This window comes from Brachycentrus maculatus, unplaced genomic scaffold, assembly GCF_059751285.1.
Source record: "Brachycentrus maculatus isolate JH-2025_06_01 unplaced genomic scaffold, ASM5975128v1 h1tg000059l, whole genome shotgun sequence".
NCBI lineage: Eukaryota > Metazoa > Arthropoda > Insecta > Trichoptera > Brachycentridae > Brachycentrus > Brachycentrus maculatus.
This window is the reverse complement of record NW_028280813.1, coordinates 949,145-970,218: the sequence shown is the minus strand read 5'-3', so window position 1 is coordinate 970,218 and position 21,074 is coordinate 949,145. Positions and strand designations below refer to the sequence as shown.

The 21,074-nt window shown below is 36.9% G+C and overlaps 1 protein-coding gene across 1 annotated transcript; it reads right to left on the bottom strand.

Annotated features, from left to right (window-relative positions):
• Positions 1–1,680: 1,680 nt before the first annotated feature.
• On the bottom strand, positions 1,681–19,777 carry LOC148311713 (trypsin 5G1-like). Its single transcript, XM_088256188.1, has 9 exons — positions 19,626–19,777; positions 17,814–17,914; positions 16,710–16,833; positions 15,661–15,782; positions 12,021–12,154; positions 9,014–9,163; positions 7,785–7,914; positions 3,498–3,638; positions 1,681–2,172 (listed from the first exon to the last, which is right to left on the bottom strand). Exons 1-9 carry the CDS (start codon positions 19,708–19,710, stop codon positions 2,002–2,004), a joined length of 1,158 nt encoding a protein of 385 aa, XP_088112314.1. The 5' UTR covers positions 19,711–19,777; the 3' UTR covers positions 1,681–2,001.
• Positions 19,778–21,074: the final 1,297 nt, after the last annotated feature.

Sequence of the window (21,074 nt, the reverse complement as noted above, 5' to 3'; positions counted from 1 at the left end):
GTTTTATCTGAAATTCTAAACTAGTGTTATTCATTCAAAAACACGATAAAATAATGTTTTGAAATCATTTTAAAGTTTATACTTTGTCAAAATTAAGTAGTTAGCGTTTTCGGAGTTCAGTTCGTTTAGAAAATTCGATGTGGATAGCGTCTTATACGCCTGAAAACTAGGTGTAATTTATTTTATATATTTTTTTTTGTTTGTTTATATTGTCCGCCTCCGTAGTGTAATGGTCAGCACGCTCGGCTACCGTTCTGGAGGTCCCGGGTTCGATTCCCAAGGGGGGTAAAATAAAAAATGTTAGTGATTTTTCCACTGTCATATTTATTCAATATTACCCTGGACTGGTACCTGAAGCGGAGGGCTGAACACCTTTCCTTCATGTGTAAACGATCAAGATAACACTGAGTTTATATGACGCAGTGCCCTATGCACCATTGGGGTGCGGATAGGGGTTTTATTTTATTTATTATTATTATATTTAAAAAATAGCTAAGCAATACTTTTTCTTCAAAGTGCAAAAACATCACTTTCTGCCCTGTAGCGGGTAAATATTAAGTTAAAAATATGCCGCTTTTGCTGGGATATAGTACATTTTCTGGGCATTCTAAAAAACGTGCACAACTGAAAATTGGCGATTTTTGATTTGTGACTTTGTTGAAAGGAGTGAGCGAAGTGTGTGGCGTCCCCTTCGTATCCATCTCACTAGTTTTTACAATTTTTACGCCATAACAATATAGTAAAATGCAAAACTGATTATGTATATTTTAGAATCTTATGCCGGAACTGCGTTGGAGATTTTCCTAAAAATATATGTTTTTAAATACATTATTAAATATTTATTAAATTATATGCAATAAAGGCACCAACACTATGCTACAAAGGTTTTTTAATTATCCCCATAACCCGATTTTTATACTTAAAATATATTTGTCCGCCTCCGTGGTGTAATGGTCAGCGTGTTTAGCTACCGTGCTGGAGGTCCCGGGTTCGATTCCCAGGGGTGGAGGTGAAAATAAATATTAGCAATTTAACACCGTAATATTTATTTGATATTACCCTGGACTGGTTCCTGAAGCGCAAGAGTGATCACCTTGCCGTCATGTAAGTAATGATCAAGATAACACTGCGTTAATTTGATGCAGTGCCCTATGCACCATTAGGTGCGGATAAGAGTTATGAAGAAAAATAAATAAATAAATAAAATAAAAAAATATATATATATATACTTATATATATTGTCCGCCTCCGTAGTGTAATGGTCAGCACGCTCGGCTACCGTTCTGGAGGTCCCGGGTTCGATTCCCAAGGGGGGTAAAATAAATATAAGTGATTTTTTCACTGTAATATTTATTCAATATTACCATGGACTGGTACCTGAAGCGGAGGGCTGATCACCTTTCCTTCATGTGTAAACGATCAAGGTAGCACTGCGTTTATATGACACAGTGCCCTATGCACCATTGGGGTGCGGATAAGGGTTTTATTATTATATATATATATATATATATATATTTTTTTTTTTATTCATTTAATATATTTACATTTTTATTTATAACATAATAACATTTGAATCATGTATATGTATATATATATATATATATATATATATATATATATATATATATATATATATATATATAAATAAAATACAATTTATGCACATCAAATGACAAATTATAGATATGACATACTATTTTTATTATTCAAAAAATATTTATTTCTCTTAATTTAACAAGGGGCTCGCCGGCCCAAGTCAAATTTAACAAGAGGCTCGCGCGAGCCCCTCTGAGCTCCCTGCAGCCCACGGCGCCTGTCTTCATCTTTGACGTCAAAAATAAATATAAGTTTATATTTATTGCTGTTGGAGCACGTGTGGCTAGATCGTCTGTCCAAACTTAAAACACAGTAAGGGACATTATTTTTGTAGTACGTTTTTTTACAATTTTAGACAAAAAAATGTACCTTACTGTGTTTTAAGTTTGGACAGCCGAGATGTTCCTACGGCCACACCACACTCTCGATCCACGGGACGTATCCAGCCACCCTGTTAATCGGATACCCGATTGCTCCAACAAAGCAACTGATGGTCAACGACACGACGCCGACCACGGAGTAGGTGCAGTCCACTTTATCCGAGTTGGTCATGACCACGGGAGCTCCAGACTGGTGCTAAAAAAAATGTCTGATTATTTACTGGGCAATTTTTTTTTTAGATGTCGCTCATTCCTTTCAAAAACGTCATAAATCAAAAAACTTGATTTTTCAAGAGAACGTTTTTTAAGTGTAAAAATATAATACATTGTATTAAAAATAAATATCAAGCCACTTATTGAACTTTTTACTGTGCAACAGATCTTTTTAGGTAAAACCTGAAGGTTTTTTCTCCATTTGAAAAATATTTAGTATATTTAAAAAAATAATTAAACAATACCTTTTCTTCAAAATGCAAAAACAACACTCTGCTCTGTAGCGGGTAAATATCAAGTTAAAAATATGCCTCTTCGCTGGGATATAGTACATTTTCTGGGCATTCCGAAAACATGCGCAACTGAAAATTGACGATTTTTGATTTATGACGTTCTTGAAAGGAGTGAGCGATGTGTACAGGCTTTCATTGTCACGATGTTGGATTATTGGCTAATAAATTAATATGAAAAATCACAAGACTATCGATAACATTCTTATTGAAATCTATGGGAACTAATATAATATAAAACCCTTATTCGCACCCAAAATGGTGCATAGGGCACTGCCATATAAACGCAGTGTTAACTTGATCGTTTATACACGAAGGAAAGGTGATTAGCCCTCCTCCAAAAAAATGTACTATATCCCAGCAAAAGAGGCATATTTTTAATTTAATATTTATCCGCTACAGGGCAGAAACTTTTGTTTTTGCGTTTTGAAGAAAAGGTATTGTTTAATTATTTTTTTAAATTTACTAAATATTTTTCAAATTGAGAAAAAACATTCAGGTTTTACCTAAAAAGATCTGTTGCAAAGTAAAAAGTTCAATAAGTGGCTTGATATTTATTTTTAATACATTTTATTATATTTTTAATCTTTAAAAATGATCTCCTGAAAAATCAAGTCTTTTGATATGTGACGTTGTTGAAAGGAGTGAGGGATGTACAATAGTTTACCAGGCAATAGAAATGGATCTTCCTCGAAGGTTATCTAGAGGAAATTGACATAAATTACAAAAGATGATAATAAGGAAGGCAAAGGAAGAATGGAGTTTGGGGAAGGAGGTAGAGGGAGGAGGTTTGATGGACAGTTAGGATCCTGATGATAGATAGTAATGTCTCGGACGTTTCTTGAAAGTTATTAGAGAAGGTGCGTTTGTTCACGCGGAGAGGTAATTCATTCCATAGTCTGGCCGCTTGGACAGAGAAGGAATAACTGAAGAATGATCAGTTATGGCGAGGAAAGGAAAGTGTTCTTTCTTGGGAAGAACCAAGTGGATATGTTTTAAGTAAGTTGCAATTTAATACCTGACATCTCCCCAGTTCTCCTGTAACCAATCTCGCGCAGAACTGTGTTTCATTGTGCAAATAATTTGGATAAAAAGTCGTCCTTGTTCTGGAGTAACAGGATGGTGAATCAGCCGGTATTTGCGCTATGACAACCTCTATCTGGAAATATGACCTGAATTTAAATAACACCCACAACATGCCACAAGAAAGCACACCTCTCAGCAAAGCAGCAAATCACAATATCAGACAGCTCATCAAAGATGAAGAGGAATATGGAAGTCTGGGCCTTTACGGGGCTGACGACCGTCATAAGCTGGTTTAAGTGGTTTCATCACTTTACACACGTGTAACATTCACCAATTCTACCCATTATTGACAACCACACTATATATATATATATATATATATATATATATATATATATATATATATATATATATATATATATATATATATATATATATATATATATATATATATATATATATATATATATATATATATATATATATATATATATATACACCGCAGGACAAAAAAATTTACGAGTTTACTTGCTACCGCACGCCTTGACTTTACTGAACTCTTTTTCTAAGAAATCCTTTATCGATACCTCTTTCTTTTGTTCAATAAATTAAAGACACTTTGTGTCACCTTTCTACAATATTTACATTTTAAAATGTCTCAACAATTTTGTTTTACCCGCTTTTGAGGGAACATAACACAATAATCATGGAAAGTGCAAAGCAAATGTCGATAGCGATAAAATCCAAAATAATCACACTGTCGCAACAAAACATATCTAATTGTAAAATATCTCGTCGAGTTGGGTATTCAGAAGGTGCAGTGAGGTTTTTATTTAAAAAATTCCAACAAACTGGATCCATAGAACGGAAAAAAGGAAGCGGATGGGGGCGCGCGACATCTGCCCGAGATGATCGCTTAATAAAAAAAATTGTTATGCGCGATCGATTTTTAATGGCACTTAAAATACACGCAGAGGTGCAGTCTACTAGCTAATCAACATTTTAAGTAAAAACAGTGTTCAGGCGGCAGTTGGAGCATGGTTTCCAAGCACGAAGTCCCGCAAAGAAACCATTACTGACGAACAAAATGCAGAAGGCTAGACTGGATTGGGCGAAAGAGCACCAGAATTGGACCTTGGAGGATTGGCAAAATGTTATTTTCTCCGATGAATCAAAATTCAACCTTTTTGGTCCAGACGGCATAAAGATAGTTCGACGAAAACTTGGGGAAAAATACCATCCGTCGTGCGTCCCTCGAACCGTTAAACATTCACCCTACGTCATGATTTGGGGGTGCATGACAGCGTACGGTTTGGGACCTTTAAATTTTATACAGGGTACGATGAATGCCATCCAGTACAAAAAAGTGCTGAAAAACCATCTTATTCCAACAATCGAGGACATTACGCAGTATACCGCGGACCCGATTTTTCAGGACGATTTGGCGCCGTGCCATAGAGCCCGCACTGTGAGTACAAATATTTATTTTTTAATGCACTTTGTAGACCACTTGATAAATAATTTATTGTTTTTCTTACAGATCATTGAATACAAGGATAAAATTGGCTTAAAATCGTTGACGTGGCCCGGGAATAGTCCTGATTTGAACCCGATAGAAAATTTATGGGCGATTATGAATAAAAAAGTTGGGAAAAAAAAATAAAAAAACATTGAGGAATTAAAAAATAACTTGATTCAAATTTAGGAAGAAGAAATAACATCAGAAATTTAAGATTCGCTTTACGCTTCGTTAAATAATAGAATTTTACATGTTATAAAAAATAAAGGTGAATTCACTAAGTATTAAATATTTTTAAATGTTATAAATATGTTTAAATGTAAAATACCTTAATTTAAAATAAAGCGATTAGAACCTTCTTCTTAAATATGAATAAAAAAATTACATGTCTTTTATTACTCCATCACAAACACTCGACCATAAATGAACCGTTATGGGTCTCTAAGGTTCGGATAATCTGATACCTGGTATATAATGGCAATTTCTAAGTACAATTCATGAGTAAGATCTTTCATTTTAACCTTGAAGTAACGAGTAGTCATCACATATGTAAAACAATACAAAAAAAACTAATTAAATTTCAAGAATAATTCATTATGTGTCAATTTTAGTTTTTTTGAGGACTCGTAAATTTTTTTGTCCAGGGGTGTATATATATATATATATATATATATATATATATATATATATATATATATATATATATATATATATATATATATATATATATATATATTAATAACCATATCCGCTCCCTAGGTGGAGCATATGGAGTCCACAAACTGTCTCCAGGCTTTTCTGTCGGCTGCCAGCTCCCTTGCATCCTCCCAAGTCAGATCCGCGTCCCGAAGTTCTGACGAGAACTGCCGACGAATTGTCAGCAGTGGTCGTCCTGGGCGACGCGAACCTGATGCCTTGTAAAAGAGGCAAGCTTGATGGCGGCTCTCAGGAGGCATGCGGAGTACATGGCCAAGCCAACTGAATCGCCTTTTTTTGACGACAGTTGTGACCAAGATTTGCTGCGTCCTACGCCTTATCTCTTCATTCCTCACAAAGTCAAACCACCGCACGCCTAAGATTCTCCGCAAACACCTGTTCTCAAAGCTATATATATATATATATATATATATATATATATATATATATATATATATATATATATATATATATATATATATATATATATATATATATATATATATATATATATATATATATATATATATATATACATATATATATATATATATATATATACATATATTGTTCTTGAATAATTAGTACTTCACTAGAGACCTTTATCTATTGGTGAGATGAAAAAAAGCTTACATGGACATATTTAAAAAGTTTTCGCTCACTACTTTCAACAACGTCACATATTAAAAATCATAAATTTTCAGTTTTGCATGTTTTCGGAATGCCCAGAAAATTTACTATATCCCAGCAAAAGCGGCATATTTTTAACTTAATATTTACCCGCTACAGGGCAGAAAGTGTTGTTTTTGCATTTGAAAGAGAATTGTTTAATTATTTTTTTAAATATACTTAATATTTTTCAAAGGGAGAAAAGACTTTCAGGTTTTACCTAAAAAGATCTGTTGCACAGTAAAAAGTTCAATAAGCGGCTTGATATTTATTTTTAATACATTTTGTTATATTTTTAAACTTTAAAAACCATCTCCTGAAAAATCAAGTTTTTTTATAAATGACGTTGTTGAAAGGAGTGAGCCACATGTCGTTCTTATCATTCTCCATGTTATCTGACCTTTGCCGTGGCCTTTTTATGACGAATAATCGAGACTCTACTGTATAATACTTTTATGTAATACGTAACTACGGAGGAATACGAAAATGAGATCATATCTTTTATATTTTATATTGGGTGTCGGGTTGTGGTCCCGTGGTTAGTGTCGCGGACTCTTAAGTCAGAGTTTCTCGGTTGGAACCCACTCTACCGCAATTTGATACCTATTTCTAATAAGGAGCCGCTCAGGCTCACAGAAATAGTATGAAATTGAAATATTTGTGTTAGTTATATTATAACCCTTATCCACACACCCAATGGTGCATAGGGCACTGCATCGAATTGACGCAGTGTTATCTTGATCGTTACTTACATGAAGGCTAGGTGATCACTCTTGCGCTTCAGGAACCAGTCCAGGGTAATATTAAATAAATATTACAGTGTAAAATCACTAATATTTATTTTCGCCCCCCCTGGGAATTGAACCCGGGACCTAGAGCTAAACACGCTGACCATTACACCACGGAGGCGGACATATATATATATATATATATTTATATATATATATATATATATATATATATATATATATATATATATATATATATATATATATATATATATATATATATATATATATATATATATATATATATATATATATATATTTATATATATGCATATATATATATATATATATATATATATATATATATATATATATATATATATATATATATATATATATACACACATAAAATAAATATAAGTGATTTTTCCACTGTAATATTTATTAAATATTACCATGGACTGGTACCTGAAGCGGAGGGTTCATCACCTTTCCTTCATGTGTAAACGATCAAGATAACACTGCGTTTATATGACACAGTGCCTTATGCATCATTAGGTTGCAGATAAGGGCTGTATTTTTTTATTTTTTTTATTTTTAAAGTCCTGTTGTAGTAAATACATATCACCGGGAGGGAAAGGATAATAACGCAGATAAAAGTATCTACCTTTAAAATTTTCATTGCATTAGCGTTAGTTGTTTCCTTGTTAAATCGAGGTCCATAGAGCTTGGTTCCCTGTGGAGGCAGTTCATCCGTATGAAGGCAGGCAGGTCGTACAGTGCTCGAAAATATGACACTAAAACAAGTCAAGACGAAGGTCAATATTTAGTACAAACATAGAAGTCAGAAGGTATATATGTGCAGCTGAGGCAGGTATAGTTGGCAAGATCAAGGGTGTATTAGATGGTGTGATCATGTATAGAGAATGGTTGGAGCAGTATATATGGGAGAGTAGGCCCGAGAGTCTACATAGCATGTATGGCTAGAAGCTAGGACTGTATGCCAGGGTCAGGAGTGGAGGAGTCAGGAGGTATATATGTGCAGCTGAGGCAGGTATAGTTGGGAAGATCAAGGGTGTATTAGATGGTGTGATCATGTATAGAGAATGGTTGGAGCAGTATATATGGGAGAGTAGGCCCGAGAGTCTACATAGCATGTATGGCTAGAAGCTAGGACTGTATGCCAGGGCCAGGAGTGGAGGAGTCAGGAGGTATATATGTGCAGCTGAGGCAGGTATAGTTGGCAAGATCAAGGGTGTATTAGATGGTGTGATCATGTATAGAGAATGGTTGGAGCAGTATATATGGGAGAGTAGGCCCGAGAGTCTACATAGCATGTATGGCTAGAAGCTAGGACTGTATGCCAGGGTCAGGAGTGGAGGAGTCAGGAGGTATATATGTGCAGCTGAGGCAGGTATAGTTGGGAAGATCAAGGGTGTATTAGATGGTGTGATCATGTATAGAGAATGGTTGGAGCAGTATATATGGGAGAGTAGGCCCGAGAGTCTACATAGCATGTATGGCTAGAAGCTAGGACTGTATGCCAGGGTCAGGAGTGGAGGAGTCAGGAGGTATATATGTGCAGCTGAGGCAGGTATAGTTGGCAAGATCAAGGGTGTATTAGATGGTGTGATCATGTATAGAGAATGGTTGGAGCAGTATATATGGGAGAGTAGGCCCGAGAGTCTACATAGCATGTATGGCTAGAAGCTAGGACTGTATGCCAGGGCCAGGAGTGGAGGAATCAGAAGGTATATATGTGCAGCTGAGGCGGGTATAGTTGGGAAGATCAAGGGTCTATGAGATAGTGTGGCCATGTATAGAGGATGGTTTGATCATATAGCCGGGAGAGTAGGACCAGGAGAGACTTGGTGTATGATTGCAGCAAGCACTTACTCCCTGTCGAGCTGCAGCAGCTGGATGTCGTCGTAGAGTGTGCCCTTGTTACCTTGCGGATGGTTCACTGCTCGGATAATGCTATAGAGATTGGCGGGGTTAGAAAAACTGGCTACGTCACTTCCTCCGACCTTGGCGTGAGTAGGAACGCTGAAAATATTTCATAATTATACAGAAAAATGGTTATTCGATAATCTAGAACCGTTTTCAGCAACGTAACATATGTAGTAATATATGTAGTAACATATGTAGTATGTAATACAAAAATCGCTCACTCCTTTCAACAACGTCAAATATCAAAAAAGTTGATTTTTCAGGAGATCGTTTTTATAGTTTAAAATTATAATACAATGTATTAAAAATAAATATCAAGCCACTTATTGAACTTTTTACTGTGCAACAGATCTTTTATGTAAAACCTGAATATTTTTCCTCCATTTGAAAAATATTTAGTATATTTAAAAAAAAAAAATTAAACAATACCTTTTCTTCGAAATGCAAAAACAACACTTTCTGCCCTGTAGCGGGTAAATATTAAGTTAAAAATATGCCGCTTTTGCTGGGATATAGTACATTTTCTTGGCATTCCGAAAACATGCACAGCTGAAAATTGACGTTTTTTTGTATATGACGTTATTGAAAGGAGTGAGCGATATATATGAGCTGTGCAGAATAGTGATTTATAGTTAAATGTCTCTTACATTCATTCCTAATAAACCAAAGTTAAGTACCAAGTAACCAGTTTCTATTTTTGATAAATATGTTTGATAATTTTAATATTTTTAATTGAGTAGTCTGCCTGACGAAAGTTTAGTTACTATGTATCTACAAATATAGTTTAATTATCGTGGGTTAAGATCATTCCCAAGAATCTGCTTGTTGATACCACCCATCAATTAGCGTTTGTAGTATCCATCACTCCACTACTTCACCAGCTGCACTGGGCACGCTTTCCCCAAAGGGCGCAGTATAAACTCCGTCTGCTCGTGTGTAAATCAATGCATAATATGGTTATTATGTAGCAGTATATACACGGGTCTACCAAACAGTAGAGTTGCAATCACTCCACTACTTCACCAACTGCACTGGGCACGCTTTCCCCAAAGGGTACAGTATAAAATCTGTCTCCTCGTGTGTAAATCAATGCATAATATGGTTATTATGTAGCGGTATATACACGGGTCTACCAAACAGTAGAGTTGCAATCACTCCACTACTTCACCAACTGCACTGGGCACGCTTTCCCCAAAGGGTGCAGTATAAACTCTGTCTGCTCGTGTGTAAATCAATGCATAATATGGTTATTATGTAGCAGTATATACACGGGTCTACCAAACAGTAGAGTCGCAATCACTCCACTACTTCACCAACTGCACTGGGCACGCTTTCCCCAAAGGGTACAGTATAAACTCCGTCTGCTCGTGTGTAAATCAATGCATAATATGGTTATTATGTAGCAGTATATACACGGGTCTACCAAACAGTAGAGTTGCAATCACTCCACTACTTCACCAACTGCACTGGGCACGCTTTCCCCAAAGGCTGCAGTATAAACTCTGTCTGCTCGTGTGTAAATCAATGCATTATATGGTTATTATGTAGCAGTATATACACGGGTCTACCAAACAGTAGAGTGACTGACTCCGCTACTTCACCAACTGCACTGGGCACGCTTTCCCCAAAGGGTACAGTATAAACTCTGTCTGCTCGTGTGTAAATCAATGCATAATATGGTTATTATGTAGCAGTATATACACGGGTCTACCAAACAGTAGAGTTGCAATCACTCCACTACTTCACCAGCTGCACTGGGCACGCTTTCCCCAAAGGGTACAGTATAAACTCTGTCTGCTCGTGTGTAAATCAATGCATAATATGGTTATTATGTAGCAGTATATACACGGGTCTACCAAACAGTAGAGTTGCAATCACTCCACTACTTCACCAACTGCACTGGGCACGCTTTCCCCAAAGGCTGCAGTATAAACTCTGTCTGCTCGTGTGTAAATCAATGCATAATATGGTTATTATGTAGCAGTATATACACGGGTCTACCATACAGTAGAGTTGCAATCAGTGCACTACTTCACCAACTGTACTGGGCACGCTTTCCCCAAAGGGTACAGTATAAACTCCGTCTGCTCATGTGTATATTAATGCAGTCTGTACTTTCTCAGCATTTCTTCTCCATGTTATTATATAATGGATAAATGTAAACGTTGTGTTTCACTCTCTCTCGCTGCTCGCTGATAGTGTGTGAAGGAGATGTGTATTGACCAGTGCTTACTATTTGTTATTTTATTATTATTTTATGATTTTTGTTTCTCTTTTAGTGTATTCATTAGTGTATTTTTATAATTGATACTGTATGCATGTATTATGTTAACCCTTTCCACTCTGACCATTTTTTCTCATAACTGATCAGCTACTCTGATTTTAAAAAATGCGTCATTTTTCTACCATTGAAATAAATATTTTGATCCCCTAATTTTGGGACACTCTGTCTGGCAATTCTTATGACCATGTTAATTAAGATTAACTGTATTTATCTGAAATATTTGTTGGTAGAATATACTAGGGTGATAGAGAAATCAGTGATTAAAGTTATACCTGCGCCGGGCCAGACATTGTGGCCCACGGAGCTGCCTACTAGAATCATACGGGCCAGAAAGAGTTAAAGGTATCAGCCGTTCAATAAATAAATTAAAGATATGGTTATTATGTAGCAGTATAAACACGGGTCTACCAAACAGTAGAGTTGCAATCACTCCACTACTTCACCAACTGCACTGGGCACGCTTTCCCCAAAGGCTGCAGTATAAACTCTGTCTGCTCGTGTGTAAATCAATGCATAATATGGTTATTATGTAGCAGTATATACACGGGTCTACCAAACAGTAGAGTGCACATCACTCCACTACTTCACCAACTGCACTGGGCACGCTTTCCCCAAAGGGTACAATATAAACTCTGTTCTTGTATAAATCAATACATAAGACATTCTTACGATTCGACTGGAAGTATTTGAGCATTGGAGAGGTCAGCTGCTCGGCAATGCCACGTGGACATGACCCATCGCTCAGATATCAGAGTCCCTGAGCAACTCCAAGTAGTTCCAACTCTTCCGAAACCTAAATGGACCTAAAGCATTTACTTATTACATCAATAAATATTATTGTAATAAAATACCCAGGTACCTACCTATACATTTTATTAAGTACTTACATATAGGACCTACATAAAACAGATCTACCACCAGATGTCGCATGCGTCGCGCTGAATAAAACAAAAGACATCAGATAGAAAAAATATAATATTGTGAACTGTCAGAATCAGATAGATAGATAGATAGAAAAATATTGTAAAGATTAATTAAGAATAAACTTTAATTATAAACTTTAATTACAAAGCAACACATTGTTTATATTATTTTTTGACATCTCATCAAAGATGAAGAAGAATATGGAAGTCTGGGCATTTACGGGGCTTACGACCGTCATAGGCTGGTTTAAGTCATCACTTTACACACGTGTAACATTCACCAATTCTACCCATTATTGACAACCACACTACTCAAATTCTTGGAAGTTCTATATATATGAACCAATTTAGAAACCTTGTTCATGAATCACTAGAACTTCACTAGAGACATCTATTGGTGAGATGTAAAGAAGCTTTTTATTAAGCAGAAACTCTTATATTAGATTTTGTGAACAAGTATTTGGACACACTCAAAATGTTGTAAACACATTGTTTATTTTATTATTATACACCCACTTTACATATTATTTACACCCAATTTACAAAGAAAAATATTATCACGTTATATATATATATACTTTAAAATCAGTCATTAAATATGAGGGGCTTATCATTCACTCCTTTCAACAACGACATAAATCAAAAAACTTTACCTTATCCGCACCCCAATGGTGCATAGGGCACTGCATCATAAATTAAATATATATATATTAAATATACTTAATATTTTTCAAATAGAGAAAAAACAGTCAGGTTTTACCTTAAAAGATCTGTTGCACATTATAATGTTCAATAAGTGGCTTGATATCAATTTAATACATTGTATTATATTTTTAAACTTTAAAAACGTTCTCCTGAAAAATCAAGTATTTTGATATATGACGTTGTTGAAAGGAGTGAGTGATATAAGTGATTTTTACTAATATTTATTTTTCTGGACTGGTACCTGAAGCGGAAGGCTGATCACCTTTCCTTCATGTGTTAACAATCAAGAAATATACATAAACGCAGTGTTTTCTTGATTGTTAACACATGAAGGAAAGGTGATCAGCCTTCCGCTTCAGGTACCAGTCCAGAAAAATAAATATTAGTAAAAATCACTTATATCACTCACTCCTTTCAACAACGTCATATATCAAAAAACTTGATTTTTCAGGAGAACGTTTTTAAAGTTTAAAAATATAATACAATGTATTAAATTGATATCAAGCCACTTATTGAACATTATAATGTGCAACAGATTTTTTTAGGTAAAACCTGACTGTTTTTGTCCATTTGAAAAATATTTAGTATATTTAAAAAAAATAATTAAACAATACCTTTTCTTCAAAATGCAAAAACAACGCTTTCTGCTCTGTAGCGGGTAAATATTAAGTTAAAAATATGCCTCTTTCGCTGGGATATAGTGCATTTTCTGGGCATTCCGAAAACATGCACAACTGAAAATTGACAATTTTTTATACATGGATTTGTTAAAAGGATTAAGCGATATGTAAAGATTCTTCTTCGTCTTGATTGGGATGCAGCTTTTATTATTTTTATGTGAAAGAAGATGGAAGTCGGGGCATTCCATGGCTTATAGGCAACAATTATTACAAACAACTTATAATTATATAAATTATACAAGAAAAGAAGCAGAGAAAGACCGAGAAAAACATGGCACGATCAGGTATGCCAAATACTTGAAAGTGGTCAGGTTAGGAGTCGTAACAATCGGCGGGTATGTATGAGGAGATGCATGAACGTGGAAGAGGCGAAGAATGTTTGCAAGGACAGAGTGGTGTGGCGCTCTATCCTCCTGCCTACCCCTGCGGGAAGCGGCGTGATGGTTAGTTAGTTAGTTAGTTCTGAGACATTACTATCTATCATTAGAATCCTAACTGTCCATCAACTGATTGATCAGTCTTGATAAAGAAGCGGTTAGCTTGGAAACCGGTAGACATTATAATTAAGTTATAATAAAATAATTATAGTGATTATAAAACAATACATTTACAACTCACCAATAGATGTCTCTAGTGAAGTTCTAGTGATTCAAGAACAATGTTTTTTGATTGGTTCATTTATATAGAACTTAGCCCTGCGCTTCAGGTACCAGTCCAGGGTAATATTGAATAAATACTAGAGTGAAAAAAAACACATATTTATTTGACCCCCCTGGGATCGAACTTCCAGAACGTTCTGTTCAATAAAAAGCTTATTTTCATCTCACCAATAGATGTCTTTAGTGAAGTTCTAGTGATTCAAGAACAAGGTTTTTTAATTGGTTCATTTATATAGAACTTAGCCCTGCGCTTCAGGTACCAGTCCAGGGTAATATTGAATAAATATTAGAGTGAAAAAAAACACATATTTATTTGACCCTCCTGGGAATCGAACTTCCAGAACGTTCTGCTCAATAAAAAGCTTGTTTTCATCTCACCAATAGATGTCTTTAGTGATTCAAGAACAAGGTTTTTTAATTGGTTCATTTATATAGAAGTTAGCCCTGTGCTTCAGGTACCAGTCCAGGGTAATATTGAATAAATATTAGAGTGAAAAAAAAACACATTTGACATATTTGACCCCCCTGGGAATCGAACTTCCAGAACGTTCTGCTCAATAAAAAGCTTGTTTTCATCACACCAATAGATGTCTTTAGTAAAGTTCTAGCGATTCCAGAACAATGTTTCTAAATTGGTTCATATATATAGAACTTCCAAGAATTTGAGTAGTGTGGTTGTCAATAATGGGTAGAATTGGTGAATGTTACACGCGTGTAAAGTTATCACTTAATATAATAATCACTTTATAATACAACATTTTGAGTGTGTCCAAATACTTGTTCACAAAATCTGGATTATCTCCAATTACAGGGGTTATTTTCATATTATTTTTTTGACATCTCATCAAAGATGAAGAAGAATATGGAAGTCTGGGCATTTACGGGGCTGACGACCGTCATAGGCTGGTTTAAGTGATCACTTTACACACGTGTAGCATTCACCAATTCTACCCATTATTGACAACCACACTACTCAAATACTTATTATATATTTATTTATATTATAAGGTGATCACTTAAACCAGCCTATGACGGTCGTCAGCCCCGTAAATGCCCAGACTTCCATATTCTTCTTCATCTTTGATGAGATGTCAAAAAAATAATATGAAAATAACCCCTGTAATTGGAGATAATCCAGATTTTGTGAAGTATTTGGACACACTCAAAATGTTGTATTATAAAACAAAGTTACATTTTAATTATAAAATGGAAAATCACAAAGTTAGTGCTGCAAATATGAATTAAATTCATTTTGTTTATTGGTTTGACATTGACTTTGTGGGATGACATGTTAAATATATTTTTATTTGCAATTGAGGACCAAAAAGTGATATTCACTTACCAAGAAAGGGAACTCGTGTGGAGAGGCAAATTGCCCGCTGCCGACATCTATCTGACAGGCGGCTTGCGTCGGCACAGCGCTGCCCTCGCACGGGTACACCGAGTTGGCCAGCTCGATGCATTCTGCAAATGCAATAAATTCATATTTTAATTAAAATGTAACTTTGTTTTAAAATCACTATAAATATTTTATTATATCTTAATTATAATGTCTACCGGTTTCCGAGCTAACCGCTTCTTTATCGAGACTGATTGATCAGTTGATGGACAGTTAGGATTATAATGATAGATAGTAATTTCTTAGAACTAACTAACTAACTAACCATCACGCCGCTTCCCCGCAGGGGTAGGCAGAGAGAATAGAGCGCCACACCACTCTGTCCTTGCAAACATTCTTCGCCTGTTCCACGTTCATGCATCTCCTCATACATACCCGTCGATTGTTACGACTCCTAACCTGACCACTTTCGAGTATTTGGCATACCTGATCGTGCCATGTTTTTCTCGGTCTTCCTCTGCTCCTTTTTCCAATTACATTCGCCTCATAAATTTGTTTTACCGTTCTTTCCTCGCACATTCGTTCTACATGTCCAAACCATCTCAACGCACCTTTCTTAATTTTATCGATAATGCTTATCTCAGCTTTGCATTCCTTCCTTATTTCACTATTCGCACATCTATCATACATCGTTTTATCGCACATTCTTCTGAGAGATGGCATTTCGACTGCATTCAGTCTACTTTCAACCTTCTTTTGCCAACTCCATGTTTCACTTCCATACATTAGAGTTGGAACCGGGACTCCGTTGTGCACTGCCAGGTTATATAGGTTTTTATTTGCTATAACTGAATGTAATGTCTCAGATGTTCCTTAAAAGTTATTAGAGAAGATTATCTCCATTATAGGTGTTTTTTTTTTTAATAAAAATAAGAATATGAAAAACAACTCCTTAAATTGAAATGATTTGAGTAATGAACACTCAAAATATTTAAAAACAAATGTTTTTTTAAAATAAAGATAGCTACTTAGTTAGTTTGAGAAGTACCCACTGTCCCTAGCTTTCTGTCCAGTTCTCTGGATGGTGACAGCTTGCGGCGGAAGCGGACAAGTCCGGTTCGGGATCAGCTCCGGAGTGCAGCACACTACGGGCACCGTGCCTATATACCAACATACCTGAAGCACAACAATAAACCCATATTATTGTTTTGACATATCGCTCACTCCTTTCAAGAACGTCATGAATAAAACATTGTCAATTTTCAGTTGTGCATGTTTTCGGAATGCCCAGAAACTGTACCATATCCCAGCAAAAGCAGCATATTTTTAACTTAATATTTGCCCGCTACAGGGCAGAAAGTGTTGTTTTTGCATTTTTAAGAAAAGGTATTGTTTAATTATTTTTTTAAATATACTAAATATTTTTCAAATGGAGATTCAAAAAGATCTGTTGTATAGTAAAAAGTTCAATTAGTGGCTTGATATTTATTTTTAATACTTTTTTAAACTTTAAAAACTATCTCCTGAAAAATCAAGTTTTTTTATATATGACGATGTTGAAAGGAGTGAGCGATGTATCAAATTAATACAATTTTGCAGCTTTGGACTATGAATATCTCGGTGAAGTAAAGAGATGGAGCAAAATCTGTGATTGTATATGATAGAGGCCGGGTATAAGAATGCTTTGGGTTGTGTTACGCCAAACAGCCAGAACTTGAGTTACGGCTAGTTGCCGCTACAGAAACGATGGAGTTATTTTAATATTGGTAACATTGCAAGATTATTGGCGGCTTTATTGAAGTCTACGGTCAACCCTGCCTCATATTTGTTCAACACAACATACACCTCCAGATATTTTTTGAGGAAAATGCGTTGCTATTGCCTGGGATTAAGAAAAATCTGCGATGTCAAAGATTTTGTGTGATGGGGAAAAGAAAGAGGACGTTTCTGGAGAAATCATATGGGAAAAGGAAGTTTGAAACGAGTGGTCAGATTACAGCCTACAGAAGAGGTAAAAGACCCTCAGGAAGACCACCTAAACGATGGAGAGACAGCTGGTCTTCCACCTCCCAGGAGCGGACCGGAGAATAACAGGACATAGTCCTAAATAAAGAAGAAGAAGAATATAAGGTCATGCAAAATAAATGTACACTTACCTGTGGAATGATTCCTTCATACACTCCATCCAGTGCGGCTTGGCAGTTCTTTATGTGGACGCAAGTACCGGATCCGCTGGACTCCAATGTGCAGCTATCACCTACAATTCAGGTGAGATGTTAAAAAAACATTTAAGTTCATATTAATAGTTGTGGCTGCTTCTCCATGGTGCCCAAAGACCATAAACATGACATAGGAGAAAAGTGGCAAGCAATACCGAGGAAGGCGGCGTATATCCTGGAAAATATTATGAGTTGAAAGAGTTTCAAACCAAGATGTTTGAGGCCGCATGTGAAATGCGAAAGAAGTTATAGACACTGTAAAGAAATGATGCTGTGGGCCGTTGTATGAGGGGAGAGAAATAGCGAGTAATAGGTATTATATTACAAGGCGGCGTGGAAGGTAAACGCAGCGTAGGAAGAAGGCGTATATCCTGGCTCCGCTGCAGCACTGGGGCGCTGCTCAGAGCGGCTGCAGACTGACACGATGATTGCCAACCTTCAGCGTGGAGTACTCGGGCCGTTGTATGAGGGGAGAGAAATAGCGAGTAATAGGTATTATATTACAAGGCGGCGTGGAAGGTAAACGCAGCGTAGGAAGAAGGCGTATATCCTGGCTCCGCTGCAGCACTGGGGCGCTGCTCAGAGCGGCTGCAGACTGACACGATGATTGCCAACCTTCAGCGTGGAGTACTCGGGCCGTTGTATGAGGGGAGAGAAATAGCGAGTAATAGGTATTATATTACAAGGCGGCGTGGAAGGTAAACGCAGCGTAGGAAGAAGGCGTATATCCTGGCTCCGCTGCAGCACTGGGGCGCTGCTCAGAGCGGCTGCAGACTGACACGATGATTGCCAACCTTCAGCGTGGAGTACTCGGGCCGTTGTATGAGGGGAGAGAAATAGCGAGTAATAGGTATTATATTACAAGGCGGCGTGGAAGGTAAACCCAGCGTAGGAAGAAGGCGTATATCCTGGCTCGGCGACTTCGCGTATATCCTGGCTCCGCTGCAGCACTGGGGCGCTGCTCAGAGCGGCTGCAGACTGACACGATGATTGCCAACCTTCAGCGTGGAGTACTCGGGCCGTTGTATGAGGGGAGAGAAATAGCGAGTAATAGGTATTATATTACAAGGCGGCGTGGAAGGTAAACGCAGCGTAGGAAGAAGGCGTATATCCTGGCTCGGCGACTCCGCGTATATCCTGGCTCCGCTGCAGCACCTGGGGCGCTGCTCAGAGCGGCTGTAGGGACACGATGATTGCCAACTGTATTTTAACATACTTTTCCTTATCTATCGTTCTAGAATGTCCAGCAGACCCATCCAACCAGTATTATGGGACTACCGGAGCTCTCCGATGTCTGGCCCAGTTCGATTCTCACGCTGCCTTCCTCGAAGGACAATATCTAAAAGGTATGTAGACTGGACTTCTTCTCCTTCAGACTGGACTTTTTCTTCATCTGCTCCTGGGAGGTGGAAGTCCAGCTGTCTCTCCATCGTTTAGGTGGTCTTCCTGGGGGCCTGTTACCTCTTCTGTCTGCTGCTTTCCTCATCACTTGACCCAAACTTGCTGTTCCTACACTGGACTTCATTTTATTCACAACATTTTGAGTGTGTCCAAATACAAATCAGCTACAAATCTGGATTATCTCCAACTAGGATTTATTTTCTATTTTCTATTTTCTCCGCTGCAGCACTAGGACGCTGATTGACGATGATTGCTGACCTTCAGCTTGGAGAGAGACAGTGAGAAGATAGTATGCAAAATCTGTGCAAGAAATGGAAAGAAATATCATAATAACATACAAATAAATACCTTCTTTTCCATTTTGAACCGCGTCTGAGGATGCGATTAAAATGAAAAAAATCCAAATATGTTTCAGTGTCAAGATGCCGTCCATTTTTTTTGTAAGCTTTGACAGAGATAACAAAACTCTGTATAGTATAGTTACGTATTATAAAATATACGTCGTTTGTGTGAAAATAATTTAATTTATACCTAAAAACATTATCTGTTTTAACCCGTTACATCCGAGAAACACATATCGCTCACTCCTTTCAAGAACGTCACAAATCAAAAAACTTAATATTTCAGGAGAACGTTTTTAAAGTTTAATAATATAAGACATTTGTCCGCCTCCGTAGCGTAATGGTCAGCACGCTCGGCTACCGTTCTAGAGGTCTCGGGTTCGATTCCCAGGGGGGGGGTCAAATAAATATAAGTGATTTTTTCACTGTAATATTTATTCAACATTACCCTGGACTGGTACCTGAAGCGGAGGGCTGATCACCTTTCCTTCATGTGTAAACGATCAAGATAACACTGCGTTTATATGAAGCAGTGCCCTATGCACCATTGGGGTACGGATAAGGGTTTTATTATTTTTATTATTGAACTTTTTGCTGTGCAACAGATCTTTTAAGGTAAAACCTGAAGGTTTTTTCTCCATTTGAAAAATATTTAATGTATTTAAAAAAATAATTAAACAATACCTTTTCTTAAAAATGCAAAAACAACATTTTCTGCCCTGTAGCGGGTAAATATTAAGTTAAAAATATGCCTCTTTTGCTGGGATATAGTACATTTTTTGGGCATTCCGAAAACATGCACAACTGAAAATTGACGATTTTTGATTTATGACGTTCTTGAAAGGAGTGAGCGATATGAAGAACTCTTTTTCAGCCTTCTGTCTACTACTACTACTACTTCTACTACCATCACGCCGTTTCTCCGCAGGGGTAGGCAGAAAGGATGGAACGCCACACTCTTCTGTCCTGACATACACTCCTCGACTCCTTCACATCCATACATCTAGTCATACATGCCCTCCGATTACGCAGACTTTTGACACCGCCAGATTTTAGGTTCTGATTGATCTGATCGTGCCAAGTCTTTTTCGGTCGTCCTCGTTCTATTTTCCCGCTCACATTTGCCACATATATTTTCTTAGTCATTCGAGAGAACGAGAGTTATCCATTCGCTCCACATGTCCATACCACCATAAAAAACTGTTAATCTAATCTTTTCAATTATTCCTAGTTTAGCCTTATACGAGTATCCTTATCGTTATATTGATTGTCTTCTTCTTCTTCTTCTTATTGTAGGCCTTGCGGCCTGTTTTTAAGAGGGATTAGCCTCCTGCGACGTCGATTCCCAGATACCCATCTCTTTGGTGGTCTGCCCGGGAGTCGTCTACCATGTGGTCTGCCATACAGTGTGATGCGGGGGAGTCTGGATGGTTCCATTCTCCTCGCATGCGCATAC

Coding starts and splice junctions, on each gene's coding strand:
- LOC148311713 (XM_088256188.1), bottom strand. CDS start 19,710: ATGGACGGCATCTTGACACTGAAACATATTTGGATTTTTTTCATTTTA. Junction 16,834..17,813: donor ATGAAGGAATCATTCCACAG/GTAAGTGTACAT, acceptor GTTGTGCTTCAG/GTATGTTGGTATATAGGCAC. Junction 12,155..15,660: donor CACACGAGTTCCCTTTCTTG/GTAAGTGAATAT, acceptor TAAATGCTTTAG/GTCCATTTAGGTTTCGGAAG.